Raw genomic sequence first — 17,518 nt, forward strand, 5'->3', positions numbered from 1 at the left:
AGTCCAATCTCTTCTTAAATTCAGACAGGCTCGGTGCAGTGACCACTTCCCTGGGGAGCCTGTTCCAGTGTGCAACCACCCTCTCTGTGAAGAACCCCCTCCTGATGTCGAGCCTAAATTTCCCCTGCCTCAGCTTAACCCCGTTCCCGCGGGTCCTGTCACTGGTGTTAATGGAGAAAAGGTCTCCTGCCTCTCGACACCCCCTTACGAGGAAGTTGTAGACTGTGATGAGGTCTCCCCTCAGCCTCCTCTTCTCCAGGCTGAACAGGCCCAGTGACCTCAGCCGTTCCTCGTACGTCTTCCCCTCCAGGCCTTTCACCATCTTCGTAGCCCTCCTCTGGACACTCTCCAACAGTTTCATGTCCTTTTTATACTGTGGTGCCCAGAACTGCACACAGTACTCGAGGTGAGGCCGCACCAGCGCAGAGTAGAGCGGGACAATCACCTCCCTTGACCTACTAGCGATGCCGTGCTTGATGCACCCCAGGACACGGTTGGCCCTCCTGGCCGCCAGGGCACACTGCTGGCTCATATTCAACTTGCTGTCAACCACGACCCCCAGATCCCTCTCTTCTAGGCTGCTCTCTAGCGTCTCATCGCCCAGTCTGTACGTGCAGCCAGGGTTTCCCCGTCCCAGGTGCAGGACCCGGCACTTGCTCTTATTGAACTTCATGCGGTTGGTGATCGCCCAGCTCTCTAACCTATCCAGATCCCTCTGCAAGGCCTTTCCACCCTCATTCGAGTGGAAATGGAAAGATGGAAGCTGTGTCCAGTAATGGGCTCTTTGTTATGTGAGACACGGAGAGTCCACCAAAGGGCCATGAAGATGATGAAGTGGCTGGAGCAGCTCTCATAGAAGGAAAGGGGCTGGGACTGCTCAGCCTGGAGGAGGCTCAGGGGACCTCATCACTGTCTGCAAATCCCTGAGGGGAGGGAGCAGGGAGGACGGAGCCAGGCTGTGCTCAGTGGTGCCCAGTGCCAGGACAGGAGGCCCTGGGCACAAACTGGCCCCCAGGAGGCTCCCCCTGAGCACCAGGAGCACTTCTGTGCTGTGCGGGTGACGGAGCCCTGGCACAGGCTGCCCAGGGGCTGTGGGGTCTCCTCCTTGGAGCCCTTCAGAAGCCGCCTGGACGTGGTGCTGGGCACCCTGCTCTGGGTGTCCCTGCTTGGGCACGGGTGGCACCGGGTGGCTCCAGAGGGCCCTGCCGGCCTCAGCCACCCTGGGAGTCTGTGATAAAACCACAAAGAAGAGGCAGATATAATGAACTCAAAGGAACTGGAACGAGAAAGGAAGTCAAAGAGGGGCATAGGAGGTTGGACCAGGAGATTGGCCAGAATGAGAAGCACAAATACCACACCAGCATCTCTGCTGCAGCCTCTGCTGGGGCAGCAGCTTCTGCTTCTCTTGCCTTCGGTCTACTTTGAGGCTTTATTTGTGCTGCCTGAGCCCACACAGCTTGAGGCAGCTCAGTCCTTTCTGTGCCCGTGGGCCCCGGGGGGAGGCAGCTGTTCCTGACGAGGAAGAACTGTGCCTTCACCCAACTTGCCTTGCCCCTGTTTGACAAGGGCTCCTGACAGCCGCTGGAAGGTAGGCCCGGCTTACCTCGGGCTATCTGGAAAGCTGCAGTGAAACAGCACAGCGTCGTCACGAACTGGGGCTCAAAAGTAAAAGCAAATTCCAAAAGCTTTCCTCAGCGCGGATCCCAGCAAGGAAAGGATTCATAACGAAGCAGTCACTAGCCATCTGAGCAGGCATAAATATTGATATTGCTTCTCACAACTAAAGACACGGTTTCTGCGGGATTAAGAACAGAAGGAAGTGCCGCCACGTGGGGGTTATTGCATGGATTTTCCTGGTTGGACTCTGGTAATCGTAGAGGAAAATGGATGTGTACTGTTACTGAGGAAACAAGCCTCTCAGGGAAGTGCAGCTTTTCCCCGGTGTGAATTTTTGCTGCCTCGTGCTCCCTCAAGTCAATTAACCTAAAACCTACAAATGGCACATGCCATGGCTCCGCACAGTTATTATATGGAACTTTATACAGTTGCATGTGGATTCAATAATAAACAGTGCAGGAATGGATTCAAGTTTATATTCCTCTTTAAATATTTGTGTTCCTATAATGGAATATTGCCCATTTTTCTCCATAGGTGCCAGCTTGCGTGATGACCTCAGTAAATACTTCTGGTTTCATCATTCTCAAGGGGACACGATGACAGTTCAGGATCCAAACCAGATGAATCTCTGTGCTGCTGTTTGGACTGTTGTCTCCTATGTAATTGCTGACATGGAAGAGATGTTGCCAAGGTAATAAAACAGCAAGAAATAAGATTTCTGTTCTTCAGTAAAGGTTGTGAGTCCACTAATGCATGTGGTCTACAGCTGTGGGAAATTCCTTTTTTTCACCCTGATTTTGCACATTATTGTATCTGTTTCCCTCAAAGTTACATACTCCTTTACACATTCCTGATTCTTTTTGCTGTTTTAATGTTTTCCATTTGTGATTTTCCATTCAAATTTATTTAAGTGCTTTTTAAATTTTCGATGAAAGTATGATACCTCTCTGTCATAGTAAAATATTCATTTCTATACAAACTGATCCTGTGCAGCAGGAAAAAATGTAAGGAAATAAATTCATTGCATCAGAATAATTATTGTATTGAGTTAGTGAACATGTTTATGAGTTAATTTTCTGCCTTTCAATCTGTGCATTCATATGATATTCTATTAACAAAACAGCCTTTTCTACTTACTCTTTTAAGGCAATACTGTATTTTTCAGGCTCTAGGACAAATTAATCATAGAATCATTAAATGTCTTGGGTTGGAAGGGATCTTGGAAGATGATCTAGTTCCAGCCCTTCCCTGCTATGCGCAGGGATGCCACCTTAGCTGTTCTAATGGTAATATATAGTAAAATGGTCAGTTAATTGTCAAACTGGTAAAATGGTATGGCTTTAGATAGCTCAGTCAGCCCCTACTGCTGAATCTTAATAAAGGTTGCTTCATGCAAGACTCGGATAAAGCAGGACCTAGAGGATAGAAAGTCAATAACGGGATTTCCAGCTCTCCAGACAGCAGCAGCTCCTGTGTTTCTTTGGTCACCTCCCCATGGAAATCTGTGCCTGTCCTTTTCTTTCTGATGGAAAACTCACAGTAGTGACATGCAGAGAATTGTGTGTGGCAGTTTTTCTCTGAAATGCCATGTTGTTTCAGAGACAGCCATCACAGCTGTGATTTGTGACCTTCACTACTTGCCAGCTGATGTCCAAATGAAGTGTAAGAGCAGATTTTGGTTCATGCTGCTGAAGCCATTCACAGAGCTACCCCTGTCTCTTTGCTGGGATGCTCTTCCCTGCTGGAATTTAGGCAAGAGGACGCTGGTACATGAGCACTTTTAAGGAGGAGTGAACCTGGGAATTTGATTATTATATACTACCCTGTGGTTTGGTTTTGTTTGGTTTGGTTTGGTTTGTTGTTGTTTTCTTTGTTAGTTTGGTTGGTTTGGTTTTGCTTTGTTTTTGCTTTGTTTTGTTTGTTTTGCCTTCCTGCTGAAAGATGTTTTATATTCAGAGTTTTGGAAGTTTCTGTAAAGCAGATAAAGACTGGTGTTGGGGAACATTTTAGAGCATATGATTTCTTCTCATTTCTTTGTGACATGGTGCTTGTTTGTGGTTTTAAATTTTACAACAAGCAGACTTGCTGATGTGACTAACTGCTGCAATATAATCAATGCAAAACAACGGATGTAACAAACAACACAGAGTATTAAACCAAATGGCAGGCAATCTCATGTGCTGTTGATCAGTTCTGTAGCTGAGCAATAGCTTAGTGATGGGCCATTCATTTTTATGGAATTAATAACTGTGATACCTGTTTACCATGATAAACCCCCTAATAGCGGTTTTACATCACATTTATTAAATATTTCAATTTTCCCTCCAGATCGTTTCAGGAACATAAAAGCTGCCTGAGATACTCTGCTATTTCTTTTTGAAGAAACAGTATTGAAATAAAGTCGGCAAAAATGTCCTATGCTTTCAAGGCATGTTGTGTGTGTGTGTGTTCATTTTTCCTTACTTGTTTGGCAAGAGCAAAGCTAGTGATGCTCACTGCTGACATGCCCTCAACTGTCTCTGAATCCAGCCTTTTGACCTTCATAGAATACATCAACTCTCTTCTGCATCCTTTTTCCTCAAGGTATGCTGCTGTCTACGTCAGAGGTTCAGAAGGGTTTTCAGTGAAGTTAAATTTATTGTTACAAGTCTTCACCTGTGCTCACCTGAAAACAGGGTTTATTTGTGTTTTTCTCCATTGGTGAAGGAAATCCTTAATTGCCTTAAGTCAGGCAGAGCATCTTTGGAATCAGGAGTGCTCTCTGGAGCGAAGAACAATGATGCTGTATGCACGTTGACTCCAAAATACATCCCAAGACGTGCTTGTTGGCTCATAGGTTAAATAAGATAGATAGGCCATAAAAATTAAAACCATAGTGCCCCCAAAGAAAATTTAACCTTCACAGCAACTTCAGATACATAGTTCGGGATAGAATACTTGCAGAGCACATTTTGAAAAAAAAAATATATATATATATCAAGAATCAAGATTACAATCTTATTTTTATATTAACTGAAATTAACTTTTATATATAAAATATATGTGTATTATATACATATATATACATATTATATATATATAATAACTTTTATTTCTGGATTTGATTTTTCAGAAATATTTTTTTTTCCTTATAAAATCTGATTTTGATTAAAATAAGACATGGTCTTTTTGATTCACCTCTTCTATTTGGTCTGATCTGCAGTAGTTCTCAGATCTTAACTTTTGGCTGTTCACAGCGCTCTCCTGATAACCTTGCCTGTTCAAAAATTTCCATAAATGGAGAGATGTTAATAAATTTCTTTCCTTTCCCACTGGGTTTTTGTACTTGCTGTGCAATGGCTCATCATTATCCCTGCTCAGTGAAGCAATTCTGCTGTATCAATTTATGGCAATTAAACATATATAAGTTGATCAATTTTCAATTCAAAGAACTTCTTAAGTGATACAGGTCTACCAACATAATTTTCCCTTCCACTTGTACGCCACCTCTCATCTTTGAGTAACCTGGTTGTCTTACTTCAGTTGAGAAAATAGTAGTTGAGAATATTATGTGTATATCATTGTCAGGGTCACCTGTCATAAATTTGTGCTTTTGGTAAGTATTTTGACGTCGTTCTAAGATAAAGAGACCATGTGTATGTTTCCCACTGATAAAATAAAATGTTGTCAGCTTTGGACTAGATTGCTTTTTGCCTGCAAAGGTCTGTGAGCTTAGAGCTGAAAAAAGAGCAGTAGTATTTAAATATGTGTCAAAAAATTTAAATTTCAAATAAACATTTTCCTGAAGGTATTACAAATCTCTTGCATCTGGTGAGAAGAAGGGAGGCCCCTGGGTAGGCTTCCTTTCTGCTACAACTCAAAGCTTTCAGACACAGTTACAGAGGGACGAGTCAGATACATAATTCATTTACCCGACCAGACTATAGCACAAATGCTGATGAAAAGTCTCTTTTCAATACTGCATAAAGTAAGATAGGTAATTTTGCCAGTAATAAAAGAAAAATTATAGGATTGGGAACAAATTTGCTGCTTTTGTCCTTTGTGTGTCAAGACATTATTGGAATTTCACTGCCACTCTTTGAATGATTTAGTTTTATATGATCCCACAAGAGTTTTACCTCTCTTAAAATAATTAAAACCAAAGGAAGGGAGTTATTTCTTTGGGCCAAGAGATGAAGCTGTTCTTCTGCTTTTACACTGCAAACATCTCTGGCTGCATATTTAGTTAGTATGCTTCCCCCATGACAATTTGAGACACTTCCATTTACCATGAGTAAATATCAAGCTGATCTTGATATCTATATCTGTCTCATGAAATATACATACCATCTAAATGTGCCCAAATGATTAATTTACTGCTGTGTAATGATTAGCATAAAAATCTCATCACTGCACAGGATAGAAATGTTACCACTAATTGCTGGTTGAAGTGAACAATGTTTTCTGCATAGAAATTAATGATGCATGCATCGCAGCTTACCCTCGAATGGGAAAATTCAAGACTTTCTGGAAGAGAAGCTTCTTGAATTTGTTTCTTCTCTTTTCGACTAAATGATATGAGAGCCGGATCATGTATGATAGAAAGGAGTAATATTTTGTGCAGTTACTTCTGGAAGTTGCAGCCCCTTTGTATGAAGGTTTGGCCAGCTACAGAACTGTGATACGTAATCACAGTTGTTTCATAAATACATTCGGCTAGCACCTGATGGAGGCCTTAAGGCACCTCCTTTCTTATTAATCTGCTTTGCCCTTGGAGCAGGGACCTCCGTGACAGCTTAATATCCAGCTCTGTTTTTGGCTCGCAGTTTGATTTCACTTCAGGACAGACCAGCCTCCTTTATTTATGTTACATTTTTCTTTTCCAAGGCTTTTTGGTCTTTCACTCTTTCTTTCTCAGTGTCTGTACAGTGATATGGACACTAGGAATGACTGACTGACTGAGAAAATCTGCATATTTTATGCCTCGGGGCTCAAGAACTGCAAGGTACAGTTGAGATGACTCTGAAGAGCACGTTGGTGAGAGCTCCATCAGGGCCACCACTTGCCCTTATCACTGGCTACGGTACTGGCAGGCAGAGCTTTGTATGGAAACTAAAGAGGGAAGCTCCAGAGGAGAGACCACAAAAATTAGAGCAAGATAACAGAGGCAGGGACGATGGCTTCAGGTACTGGTTTTTACTCTGCTGTGCTGGGTGAGCCGAGAAGCACTACCTGAACCTGCCTCAGATTCAGTGGTCAATGGTGGCAGTGATGTTTGTCCTATTCTCTCATGCTTGGGGTAGCCTGAATTAACAACCCAGTATTAAAATTCACGATGCATGTGAAATGCAAGTTTGTAGCAGAGTTGAGCTCCCATTGGAAGACAAGAATAAGACATAAGGGATGTTTAGCCACATGAGAATTCATCTGTAAAATGTGTGTGTTTTAGGAGTTACTATTTGCATATGCATTACTTGTATTATTTGCATTTGCATTGCTATTTGCATCTGCTATTTGTCATGACAAACAATAAGAAACATTCCTGATAATGGTATTTCGAAATAGAAAGTGGTCGTTACGTGTATCTGTTTTAAAGCAATGGCACTTTGCATCCAGGAGGGACGTGGGACAATTGTGTGTGTGTCCATTACACACATAGCGCTATTTATATATTTCATTTCACAGTTGTGCACTGTCACACACAGACCAAGTCTCTTTCCCAGTCACCGCAGACTACTGGTAATTTTTCAGTATTATTGTGGGAAGCCTTTTTTAATGGGAAAAGAGAGTAAGTCATTTATATTTTTTACCCCAAAACCGCACAGCCAGTCAGTCCTAAAGCTAAGTTTAGGGTACAGAAGTTCCTACATTGCCCAAAGCGTACTGCCTGTAAATGAGATGTCACTCTCTTTTTATACTGAGATCATTTTGAAGCTGAGGTGTAAAATTTTGTGCAAAAATGATGTTTTTGAGTCAGTACACAAATTCAAGAGAAAGAGATGAGAAAGTCATTTTTATGTTTTCCATCATCTGAAAAACTTACTAACTTCTGGAAGGAAGATAAGGAGGTCTACACCCTTTATATGAACCTTAAAAGCTATTCAAACATAGCAACACCCCTTTCCCTCTCTATGCATAATACAGGAAAGCTTTCTTATCCTGAAGGTTACATCTTCATTTCTGCTTTTTATCGAAGTATATATCTTACCTGCAGAATTTACCAAGAAAATGCAATAAAATAAAAATCTGGATTAAGAGAGTGGCAACTATATTCTTTAGTCTTAGTTGGAGCTGAGATAAAAGTACGTGCATGCATCTTGGTAAATACAAAAAGTCTTGTGAATGGACTGTATATTTAGGAGTCTTTAAAATGTGATTTCACTGCGGTTCTTTGTGACTTGTGTTATAATTTCTGGAATTTTTTGACTTCAGTTTTGTGAATATGATTATTCAATATTTTACTTACCCTAAATCATCTCTACCCCTGCCTTTTCTGGGTGTATTATGTCAGTGATACAGCTGCAGAGAATTTGTGTCTTATTGCCTGTACTTAAAAGCAACTTTCCTGTTTCTTTTATACTTCAAGTTGTCATGTTTGATTTTGCTTTAAATTTCTATCACTAGGACAGAAAAGTATCAAGGCTTTTAGTGTCATATACAATGTAGAGAGGCTAATGATTGCTCAAAAGCAGATAACAAAATATCTACATTTTTAAATAAAATTGCCATGCTGTTATTTCTGTGCCTGTTATCAAGCTTTAGCTCATCAGTAAGTTGAGTTTAATAAAAGGAATTACTAGAAAGCGAGTCATGGGACATTTAACCATGCAGAGTTTAACAAGCATAAATCACTGCATAGTTTCTGAATGGAAATAAAATGTTGACTGCTCTACCCCTCCAAATTGCTCCTCGTAGAAGCAGAGAAGGCTATAAATATCTATAGGGAAGTGCATGCTTCTCTTCAGCAGTGATTCTCAATGCTGAGCTCTGCACAGTATTTATTTTAAGTCTTTATAATGTAGCCTGAACCTCGACCATGAAATGTCGAGAAGCAAATGCACACTAGTTGTGAATTCCTATATGCCCTTTTTGGCATGGTAAACAGGATATAGCTCTGCTGGGAACGGAGCCTGGCTTTAATATTACTCTCCCTCCGTGCAGGGGTCCTTTTGGCTGTAAGGGAAGCTTATTGGAAGGATAAGTATGAGCAGCAGAATTAATTACCTTAAAATTTTGTCTTGTTAGTTCTTCATAAAATGATGAAAATGCATTTTTATGTACAAATACCTTTAGCTTGTTTAAAAGCTGACCTTAGTTCTTGGCATGTGAAGTTGCTGAAACCTGTCTTTGTTCATCTCACAAAGAGTAGTGTTTCCATAGGTATAAGATCAAATATTTCAGTAAACTCTGTGTAAGTACCATATGCATTAAACAGCAACCTATCAACGTTGTAAAAATGAGACTATTAAGAGACATAAATTTCTAATTATAGAGGATTCATTTGGCAAGTTGATAGAAGGGACTGGACTTGATAGAAGGAAGTCTAGGCTTTTGATTAAAATCTTCTTTCAGATATGTCACACTGAGCATTCACTTGAACTCAAAGGACAAATTAGAGCAAATCTGCATCTACTTGTCTGTCGATCAAACTCCCAGCAGTGCGTGTTGGTATCAGCAGGGGCTGCTCCGCAAGAGGCTGGGTGGTTCCAGATTTCTCCATCCCCTACGTGTTTGATAACACACTGCGTGTGCTAGATTCCTGGCTATAAGTACTGTGGAAGCTTGAATTTATGGGGTGAGGACCACAGGCATTTGCTGGGAATGTTTTGCAAGAAAAGAGTGATACAGCTGTGCCCGACACCGGGTCTTTGTGTTATAAATAATAAACCAGCCGTTGGTAGCTCAGCCACTCGTGTCAGCCTGGGTGGTTGCCCCATATCCCATGGTAAGGGCGATCACCCCAGGCCTCACGTAGAGAAGAGAGAACTGAAGATTGATTGACCCCAAGCTCCTTCCATACAGCTAATGCGGGATCACCACAGAGACCCCGCTCAGCCCCTGGGTGCAGAGGGCTGTTGCATCCATGGCACTGAAATGAGAGGAGAGTTTTCGTGCTTGGTGACTGTGTGTAGGTGAAAATTTATTTATTTATTTATTTATTTATTTATTTTCCACTCCAAATGGTTGAAGTTCAGGAAGAGCTTGGGGTCACAGGCTCTTTTTTTTTTTTTTCCTCACAAATAGCCTGAATTATAGTTCAAACTGCAGCACTTGTATGTGTTTTAAACTTGGATTCGCAATGGATTTGTAATATATGACATTGTCATCACACTGTGAAATCACTGAAGTCGAATACTTTTCATGTTCCGTATCTCTGCGTTTCAGGACTGTGTCTAAACAAGCAGGAACAGGAATGGCTGTCAGTGGAGTGCTTGACGGTATCTTCAAAGCAGAAGAACTGAGTAAACATTTGCTGTGTGTGCTTTATTAGGTGTCAACGAAAACTTTATCCCTCCCATCCTCATCTGTGACGTGATGGATGGGGAAAACCTTACTGCTCTGTGTTTCTGCCATGGTTAGTCGAGTTGCTGCTGCAGTACTTCTAAATCTGTTTGAGGTGTGAGATTATACAAGACATCAGGATTTGGCAAACATCAGAGGGGTTGCAAATGTACTAACGTTGTTTATTGCACGGTGTTTATGATCCTTTAAAACAGAAGTTTTGGAGTTTTGCACTATCTGCAGAAACGTTATAGTGACCGGCTAAAGCTTTGGGAGATCTCTGTTAGTTGTAAAATAGCAAAATGAAATTAAGACCTGTTTTTTTTTAACTTATCAATTTTAGATTCCTCTGTAGAAAAAAAAAAAAAAAAAGAAAAAAAAATCAGCACAGTTTAAAATAGCTGTAGGAAGAATTCCCAGAGTTCTTTTGATTTACACTGACTAAAAATATGAAGAAATGAAGATAGAAGCTTCAGATAAGCATTGGTCACGTCAGTAGGAATTTCTTTTAAAATATTTGCAAATGTGCACAGATGGTATTGGGTGTTCTGCACTGTAGCAGGGAAAGCAGTTTTCCCAAAGTTATTGTGATTTCTACAAAAATCCTTCTGTTGCCATTAATCCCCAGCATTCTAACAAGCTCCAAATTTACTGCCATGCGGTAAAAATCTGCTTTCTGGCCACTTTTTTTCCTTCGGATCAGCTCAGTCTGGTGGTTTTAACATAGGACAATAAAGCAGGAACTCCCAAGCCCTAATCCTGACTCGGTAACCATCTTGCTGGGTGGTCTTGGCACACCCTACAGGTACGTCTCCTGTGTGGATTTAATCTGTGAAAAATAAAACCAAAAAAGGTCTATTTCCTAGACTGGATGCTATCAAAAGCACGGAACACTGTTTGTTCAAATGAGGAATCCTTTATCTTTGGTCATAACCCGAAAGCAGCTGAGGTTTTGGCATCACGTAATTACGGTCCATAGGTGAGTTAACTTTGCAACTAAACAATAACAGCTTGGCTAGAATCTAAATACCATTGTGGCCTGACTTCACTGTGACTGATTCATAGTTTGGAATGGAAAACATACCAGAATTTTGTGGGGTTTTTTGACCTCAAAACAGATGAAACCTTGGAGTTGTGGAGTGTTTTCTGTTGGTTAAAAAATTGGATCCTCTGCATGTGAAATTGTAGACCTTTCCCTTCAAAGACCTGAGCAGAGACTTCAAGAAAGTAGCATCAAGAGGAAAAAATAGAAACGTTTAGTACAAAAATCATCATGCGTAGTAATACCGTGAGCCTGTAAAGAGGGAATGTATTCCAAAATTGAAGTGTTGGTTGTTTGGCTGTTTCCAAAAATGAGAGTTAGGTTCCACCCTTCTGCGTTATTCTGGACAAAAATCCACACAAAGCTCACATATGCTGCTTCTGTTCATAGTTGTTACGGAGCCTTCAGTGCAAATAATTAGGAGTCATCCCTCATAAAGCATTACAAGTAAGTGAAGTGTCAGAGGATTTCCCTCTATGTTCAGTTTTATTACAAATTCTTTTACTTTCCTTTCCATTTCCTTAGTAGATACAATTAATGACACTGAAGGCTTCTCAGGGTATAAATTAAAGTGAGAATTTGAAGTAATGCCAGTGGCTTAAGAAGACTGTTTACTGATAACTCTGTTTTCAAGCTCCTGAATACATCAATTACTTGCTTTTTCACCTGCCAACCCCTGGCTCCAGATTTGATACATGGTATTAACTGCATCACTTTGCTAAAGGAAATTACAACAGAACTTAGTTATATAAAACTGCTCTTTGTACTTTAGGTGAAACTAAAATTCAAAACGACTTCACGGCCTCAAATACTTTTTTCCAAATGCTTTCATTAAAAGTCAATTTCAATTTGTGTCACTAGCAATGCGCATATTCACAATTCACACAGCCAAAAAACAAAGCAGCATGAGGAGAATTTATTCCTCCTGCAGGCAGTCAGGTAATCAAAATGTTTTGGGGAATAAAGTCGAACCAGCAATTACGTACAATGGATCTGAGATGCTGCTCCCCTCTAAACTGGAGTCAGGCTCCAGATTTCAGAAACCACATCAGTTTGCCAGCAACAACCACCGAAACCAATTTAATGTCACATGACAAAGAGAAGGAATGAACACCGTATTTATGTCTTGCATTTAGTGTGGAAAAATACCTCGACATCTTTAGGGAAATGGGATGTATAAAGTAAAATGCCAAGAAGTGCAAGTGGGAAGATGAGAAATTCGTAATGCGCCCACGTACAGTAACATAGCACTATCGTACCTGAGGCACTCAACTGTTCCGTGAGCTGGAAAAAATAAAGAGGAAACTGAAGACCAAAATGCCTACTTTTAGTGCAACTACATAAGAAGTTAGAAGTTTGAATCCAGGAAACACTCCAGTTGCCTCAGATGTTGTTATAGGACCAAGACTTGGGCTGGCTGATGGCAGGCTTGGAAGTTTAAAGCAGCTTTAAGCAGACCTAAGCCAGCTGGATGGAAGAAGTGTATAAGTGATGGGTTCGTTACTGTTCATCACCCAAATAGGTGAAAATCAGCTGATCTCGGTGCGCTTTTATTAGGATTCTGGTTCAAGGGAAATTGGAAACAACAACCCTTGGTGCCAGAACTCTTGTACGAAGTTGTGGTTGGAAACTGAAGTGTGTAATATTGCTGTAGCAGGGCTTTTCATCTTTCTTTTTCCTTTCACAGAGGATTGTTTCATGCAGTCAGTTCTGAGTCTTTTGTCAAGGTTTACTTTAAAGTTTGGAATTGATGGGCTTCCCACTATTTCCCCTGAGCAAGTTTTCTTTGCAGCGAATCTCCTCTGCAAACTTCTTTGGAGCTTGTAACTGACCAGTGGGATAACACTGGTGGTCAATGTGCTTGCACAATCTTCAGGCATAAAAAATCTGCCCTTTGATTTGTCATCTAGGAGAAAATGGAGTTTGTGTGACTGCAGATGTTGATGATTTATTTATATTGCATGCAGTGATTCTTAATTGAAGGAAGAAAGGGAGAAAAGCCCAACTGTTTTGCTGCTTCTCCAGCTCTCTGAGGTCAGCTGCCTTCGTGGGATTTCAGCAGCAGCAGGAGGATAACAGGTGGAAGGAAAACTGCTGCATGGATCATGGGGGCAGTGCTCTTCGGCCGTCATATCACTGTGCTATTTGCCTTCAGTATGTCACTAAAAATTCAATATCTCAATAACACATCCAGAGCAGGCTTGCGAAATCCAAAGGGCATTTCTGGCTCACCTGTCTTTATAGAGGAGACTCTGAAATGTCCAGACTTGCATCCCTTCCCCCCAAAGGGCTTTAGGTAGGACTGTAGGTTGCTATCTAATACTTCAGTGTAAACAACAGGAATAAGAGTGCATCAAAGATTGTTTTTACACTTTAATCTTTAGAAAGAAAAAAATGATTGCACATTTTTGATCATGGGTGAAGCAAAAGATACTGCACAGTTGAAGTGACACGTTTTGCAGCAGGAGAAAGGTGTGGTTGTGGGAGATAAAAGGAAGGTGCACATTTTCTCACTACTGAATTTTTCTGATGATGTATCTTACAGCAAATCTCTCTTTCGTGTTTTAAGGATTCATAATTCAGGTCAAATTACATAGTCAGCTGATTTGCATTTTAAAGAATAGTGTGGTTAATAAATAGAAAGAAGATCAGAGAGCTATGATGTAGCATGTCCTCTGAAAGTTTCTTAATGGCAGTTAATGAAGAGAACTTCAGAATCAATACATGACTTTCCTGGGAGCCGACGTAAAGTCATTAAGACAGGAGTAATATAATGCAAGCTAGGGTGCTTGCAAGAATTCAACCATTTGCATCCTGGGCACTTTGCGTCTGAGGTAAAAGATCAAAACTTCTGCGAAGCAAAGTGTTACAACAGTCTAATTTGTGCAAAACAAGAGCTTTCACGAGAAACTGAAAATCATTCCCTCAAGGTGGCTGTATCATTTTGGCAACATTTCACAAAAAGTTGCATTCTCTTCTTGACTGGCTGCAGAGAGATAGACGGAGTTTTGTTTTGTTTTGAGAAAACTCGCTGCTATCTTCCTTTGTGCTGTGTGAAATGAAAAGACTGTTGCTGGCACAAAGGCCAGCCCTGCCGTGAGTGCTGTATACTGTTTTTCGTTGTGTCGCTTAAAGTCTTTTATTTCCCACCTCTCCCCACCTCCTAGACCTGGCTACGAAGCCCAACAAGACCTCAAAGCAAACAAGATTTTAATGCAACAAAAACAAAACCCAGCTATATTTTAAGACTTTAAAATATTTTTCTTTCTTCGTTCGCACAGCTACCTATTTACCCTCAAACCCAGGCAGTCTTTCTGGTTCAAGTTGTTTACATCAAGAGACTCCTCTCCATCCCCATCTTCCAGTGGTGCTTTCTGGGCACTTGTATTAACTGTCATGTACTGGTGCAGCTTCGTGGTGTTCTGGTGCAATGTAGAAAAGTCTCATTACAACTAGAAAAGCTCTTGAAATTTAATTTTTAGAGGGTTTTTTTTTTTTCATTTTTTTTTCCATGTTGCTTCCTTTGGGTTTGGATGGTGATAGGCAGCGAACATCCCTTTAATCCTGACTGTGTCTTTGGGGAAACAACAAAAATAAATAAATAAATAAATAAATAAATAAATAAATAAAAAACACAGAGAAGTTGCCCAGAGAAGCTGTGGATGCCCCATCCCTGGAGGTGCTCAAGGCCAGGCTGGATGGGGCTTTGGGCAACCTGGGCTGGTGGGAGGTGTCCCTGCCCATGGCAGGGGGGTGGAGCTGGGTGGGCTTTAAGGTCCCTTCCAACCCAAACCATTCTGTGAGTCTGTGAGTCTATGAAAACAACCAGAGGAAAGCCTGTCCCTTGAGACTTGAATATAAACAAGTGCTCCCTGCTGGGACTTAGATTTGGCATGGCACTAGGGCTCAGAAAGGATCAGCGTTACAGCTTGCAAGCCAGTGACTGGCATGTGTTGCTCCTCAGACTGAGGGAACTTCCACGAAGTTGGACACTGAGCACAGCTTTCTGTGCTGTATTTTCCTCTGAGTCTCAAGTCTGAAGAAACCCCATACTCTCAAAGGAAACTCAGTTATAAAACTGCTGTTTCTCTTGGCTTCATGGTGAAGATGTGGTGGAAAAAGTAAGTTCCTCAGTGAATTTAGGTTGTTGCTATATATAGACCTAGTTCTGTGTAAAAACACAGGAGATTTGGGAAACCTGATAAAAAAATTAGAAGGCACAAAGCCAGTTACAATCATTGTGATTTTGGGTTTTGTTGAGGAGAACCTATAATGTATTTTATGGAGTATTTAGAGCTGACATTTTAGTAAAGCCAGTTGCAGATCTTGAATGCACAGAGCCAGGCTAGCTCCACTCACTGCCAAATTCAAACACCTCAGCTGCTGGGCCTTCTCCACAGTCATCTTGCACTAATGTACTGTAATGCCTACCGTTACACAGAGTTGTAGAAAGTGGTGCAAGATCACACTAATATCTCCAAAATCAATATCTGGGTGAACTGTATCCATTTAGTGGTATCGGCTGACCCTTCCAGCTGAATGGCTGGAAGCAGCCATTTGTAACTGAAATCCATGTTTACCCAAGATTTTCTACTTACTTGAGAAGCAATTGTAGGTTAATGGTGCCTTTGGCTGGCCAGCCCTGAAGCAATCCCAAACGGTCCCTGGCATTGGCTCCTGGTCCTTTGGAAGGACCACAAGTGAGGGCTACCATCGCCTGTGCAGTTTCTGAAACAGGCTACAGCTGTAACACACCAGGGCTGAAGAATAGGAGTTTGCTGGCTTCTGGCCATGGGATTTGTTTTCCCAATAGGCGAGCAGCTGCTTTGGCTCCACATGGAGGTGTAGGAACAGCAGTGGGTCTTTCCACAAGTCCTGAGATAACCCGTGTCAGCACGGTGACAGACCAGTGGGTGAGGCACAGCCACCATCCCAGTCTACCCGTTTGTAGTCTGAAAGATATTCCTTGGCATTGCTTCCTTTCCAACACTGGTGAAGGGAATGTTAGCAGTTTCAGTGTTAATGAAATATACAGCAAAGTACAAAAGTACCCTCTGTTTGTTAGATGATGCTGTAAGATGTGGAGTGTTCTTATATCAGGTGTATTAAACATAAAATACAGATCTTGCTTGCAAATGCATATTGCAAAGACTATCATGTTTTCTATCCTGTGCTAAAGCTTATTAGATGCACAAGGAAGATATTTAGAGACACATTCCTGACTTAAAGTCACTGGTACCTATATGGAGGGAGGTAAAGCCTGACAAAAATCAGACCATGCAGTTCTAGAAGCTATTAATTGCACAGGTTGGTTTAATTTAAATGCATTTAAAAAAAAAAGTGTTTTTTTTTTATTTTTTTTTTTGTAAGAACATGAGAGTAGGTCTACCCTTTTATTTATTTACGTATAGGAAGGAGTTAGCTGAATGTAGGCAGCAGCTGCTTTGATTGGCCTAGTAAACTTTTTTCCATGTGTAAAAGGCAGTGTAGAAAATATACCAGAAGTTCTTGGAAGAGGAAAGTAGTAGGGAGAGGCATTGTGAAAAGAAGCATAAAAGAAGAGCCAGAACAGAGTTTATTTGTCTAGTTCATGTAATTCCCCAAGCTACAGACTCCTGCTTTGCAGATAAATAGAGCCAGGGTCTTCATTCCTCCCCATACGAGCAGGAAGAAGCTATGCACCACACAGAGCCTTCAGCAGCATCCCTGAGCTCAGCTGCACCCACACTACATTTGTGTTTTTGTTGTTGTTGTTGTTATTTTCATATACAGATGAGAAGGAGAGGATTTTCCTTCTGCCTTCTGCATTTGACTTTTTCTTGTGTCAGAGATATAATGGACATCCAAGTGAAAACCAGGCTGCAGTGCAAGGTGATTGGCTGTGTTTAATAAAAATAAGTCCTTGATCTTTTATTTTTATTTTACTTGCTCGTAGCAGATGCTGTAGAAATCACAGAAATTTGACTTCTTCCAGTTTCTTCTGCAGTCCTTTGGAGAAGGAATAGAGCAGACCCCTTCATGCAGCTTTTCTGTTCTTCACAGCAGGAGGCCCACATCTCACTGGATCATCTAAGAAATATTGCATTATCAGCTCCTAATCACGATTCTCAAGTAAATAATTAATCTGAGAAGTAACTGAACATGCTGGAAAATTTTGGCCTGTGCAGTGGTTGGAAATAAAGGCAGATCTTATTGGAGATCCCTAGAAGATGTGACATTTTACATATGCACGTGAATGTAGGTGGTGACTCCCAAATGAATGTTGAATTCTTTAAAGAAGGAACAAGTAGTATTAGTTATAATTAAGTAAATGGATCTGTAGTGTGTTAAGGCCTAGTGTTTGGGATTTGGAGTTCAGAATGGATGCTTTTGTTTGAC

General features: G+C 41.1%; 1 protein-coding gene across 10 annotated transcripts in view; it reads left to right on the plus strand.

The window, feature by feature from the left end:
• The window catches only part of CPQ (carboxypeptidase Q), a 358,649-nt gene that overhangs the window by 158,801 nt on the left and 182,330 nt on the right, over positions 1-17,518 (plus strand). For 6 of the 10 annotated variants that reach the window (XR_013947694.1, XR_013947695.1, XR_013947697.1 and 3 more), the window contains one exon: positions 2,152-2,308. Coding sequence is in view for 6 of the 10 variants with exons in the window: in XM_080583131.1 (XP_080439257.1) it covers positions 2,152-2,308 (157 nt within the window). In the remaining 4 variants the exon portion in view is untranslated. Of the gene's footprint in view, positions 1-2,151; positions 4,049-17,182; positions 17,510-17,518 lie in introns of those variants that run through there. The other 4 variants (XM_080583136.1, XM_080583133.1, XR_013947696.1 and 1 more) reach the window with 4 other exon arrangements.

Source organism: Anser brachyrhynchus (assembly GCF_964034855.1).
Source record: "Anser brachyrhynchus genome assembly, chromosome: 2".
Classification (NCBI taxonomy): domain Eukaryota; kingdom Metazoa; phylum Chordata; class Aves; order Anseriformes; family Anatidae; genus Anser; species Anser brachyrhynchus.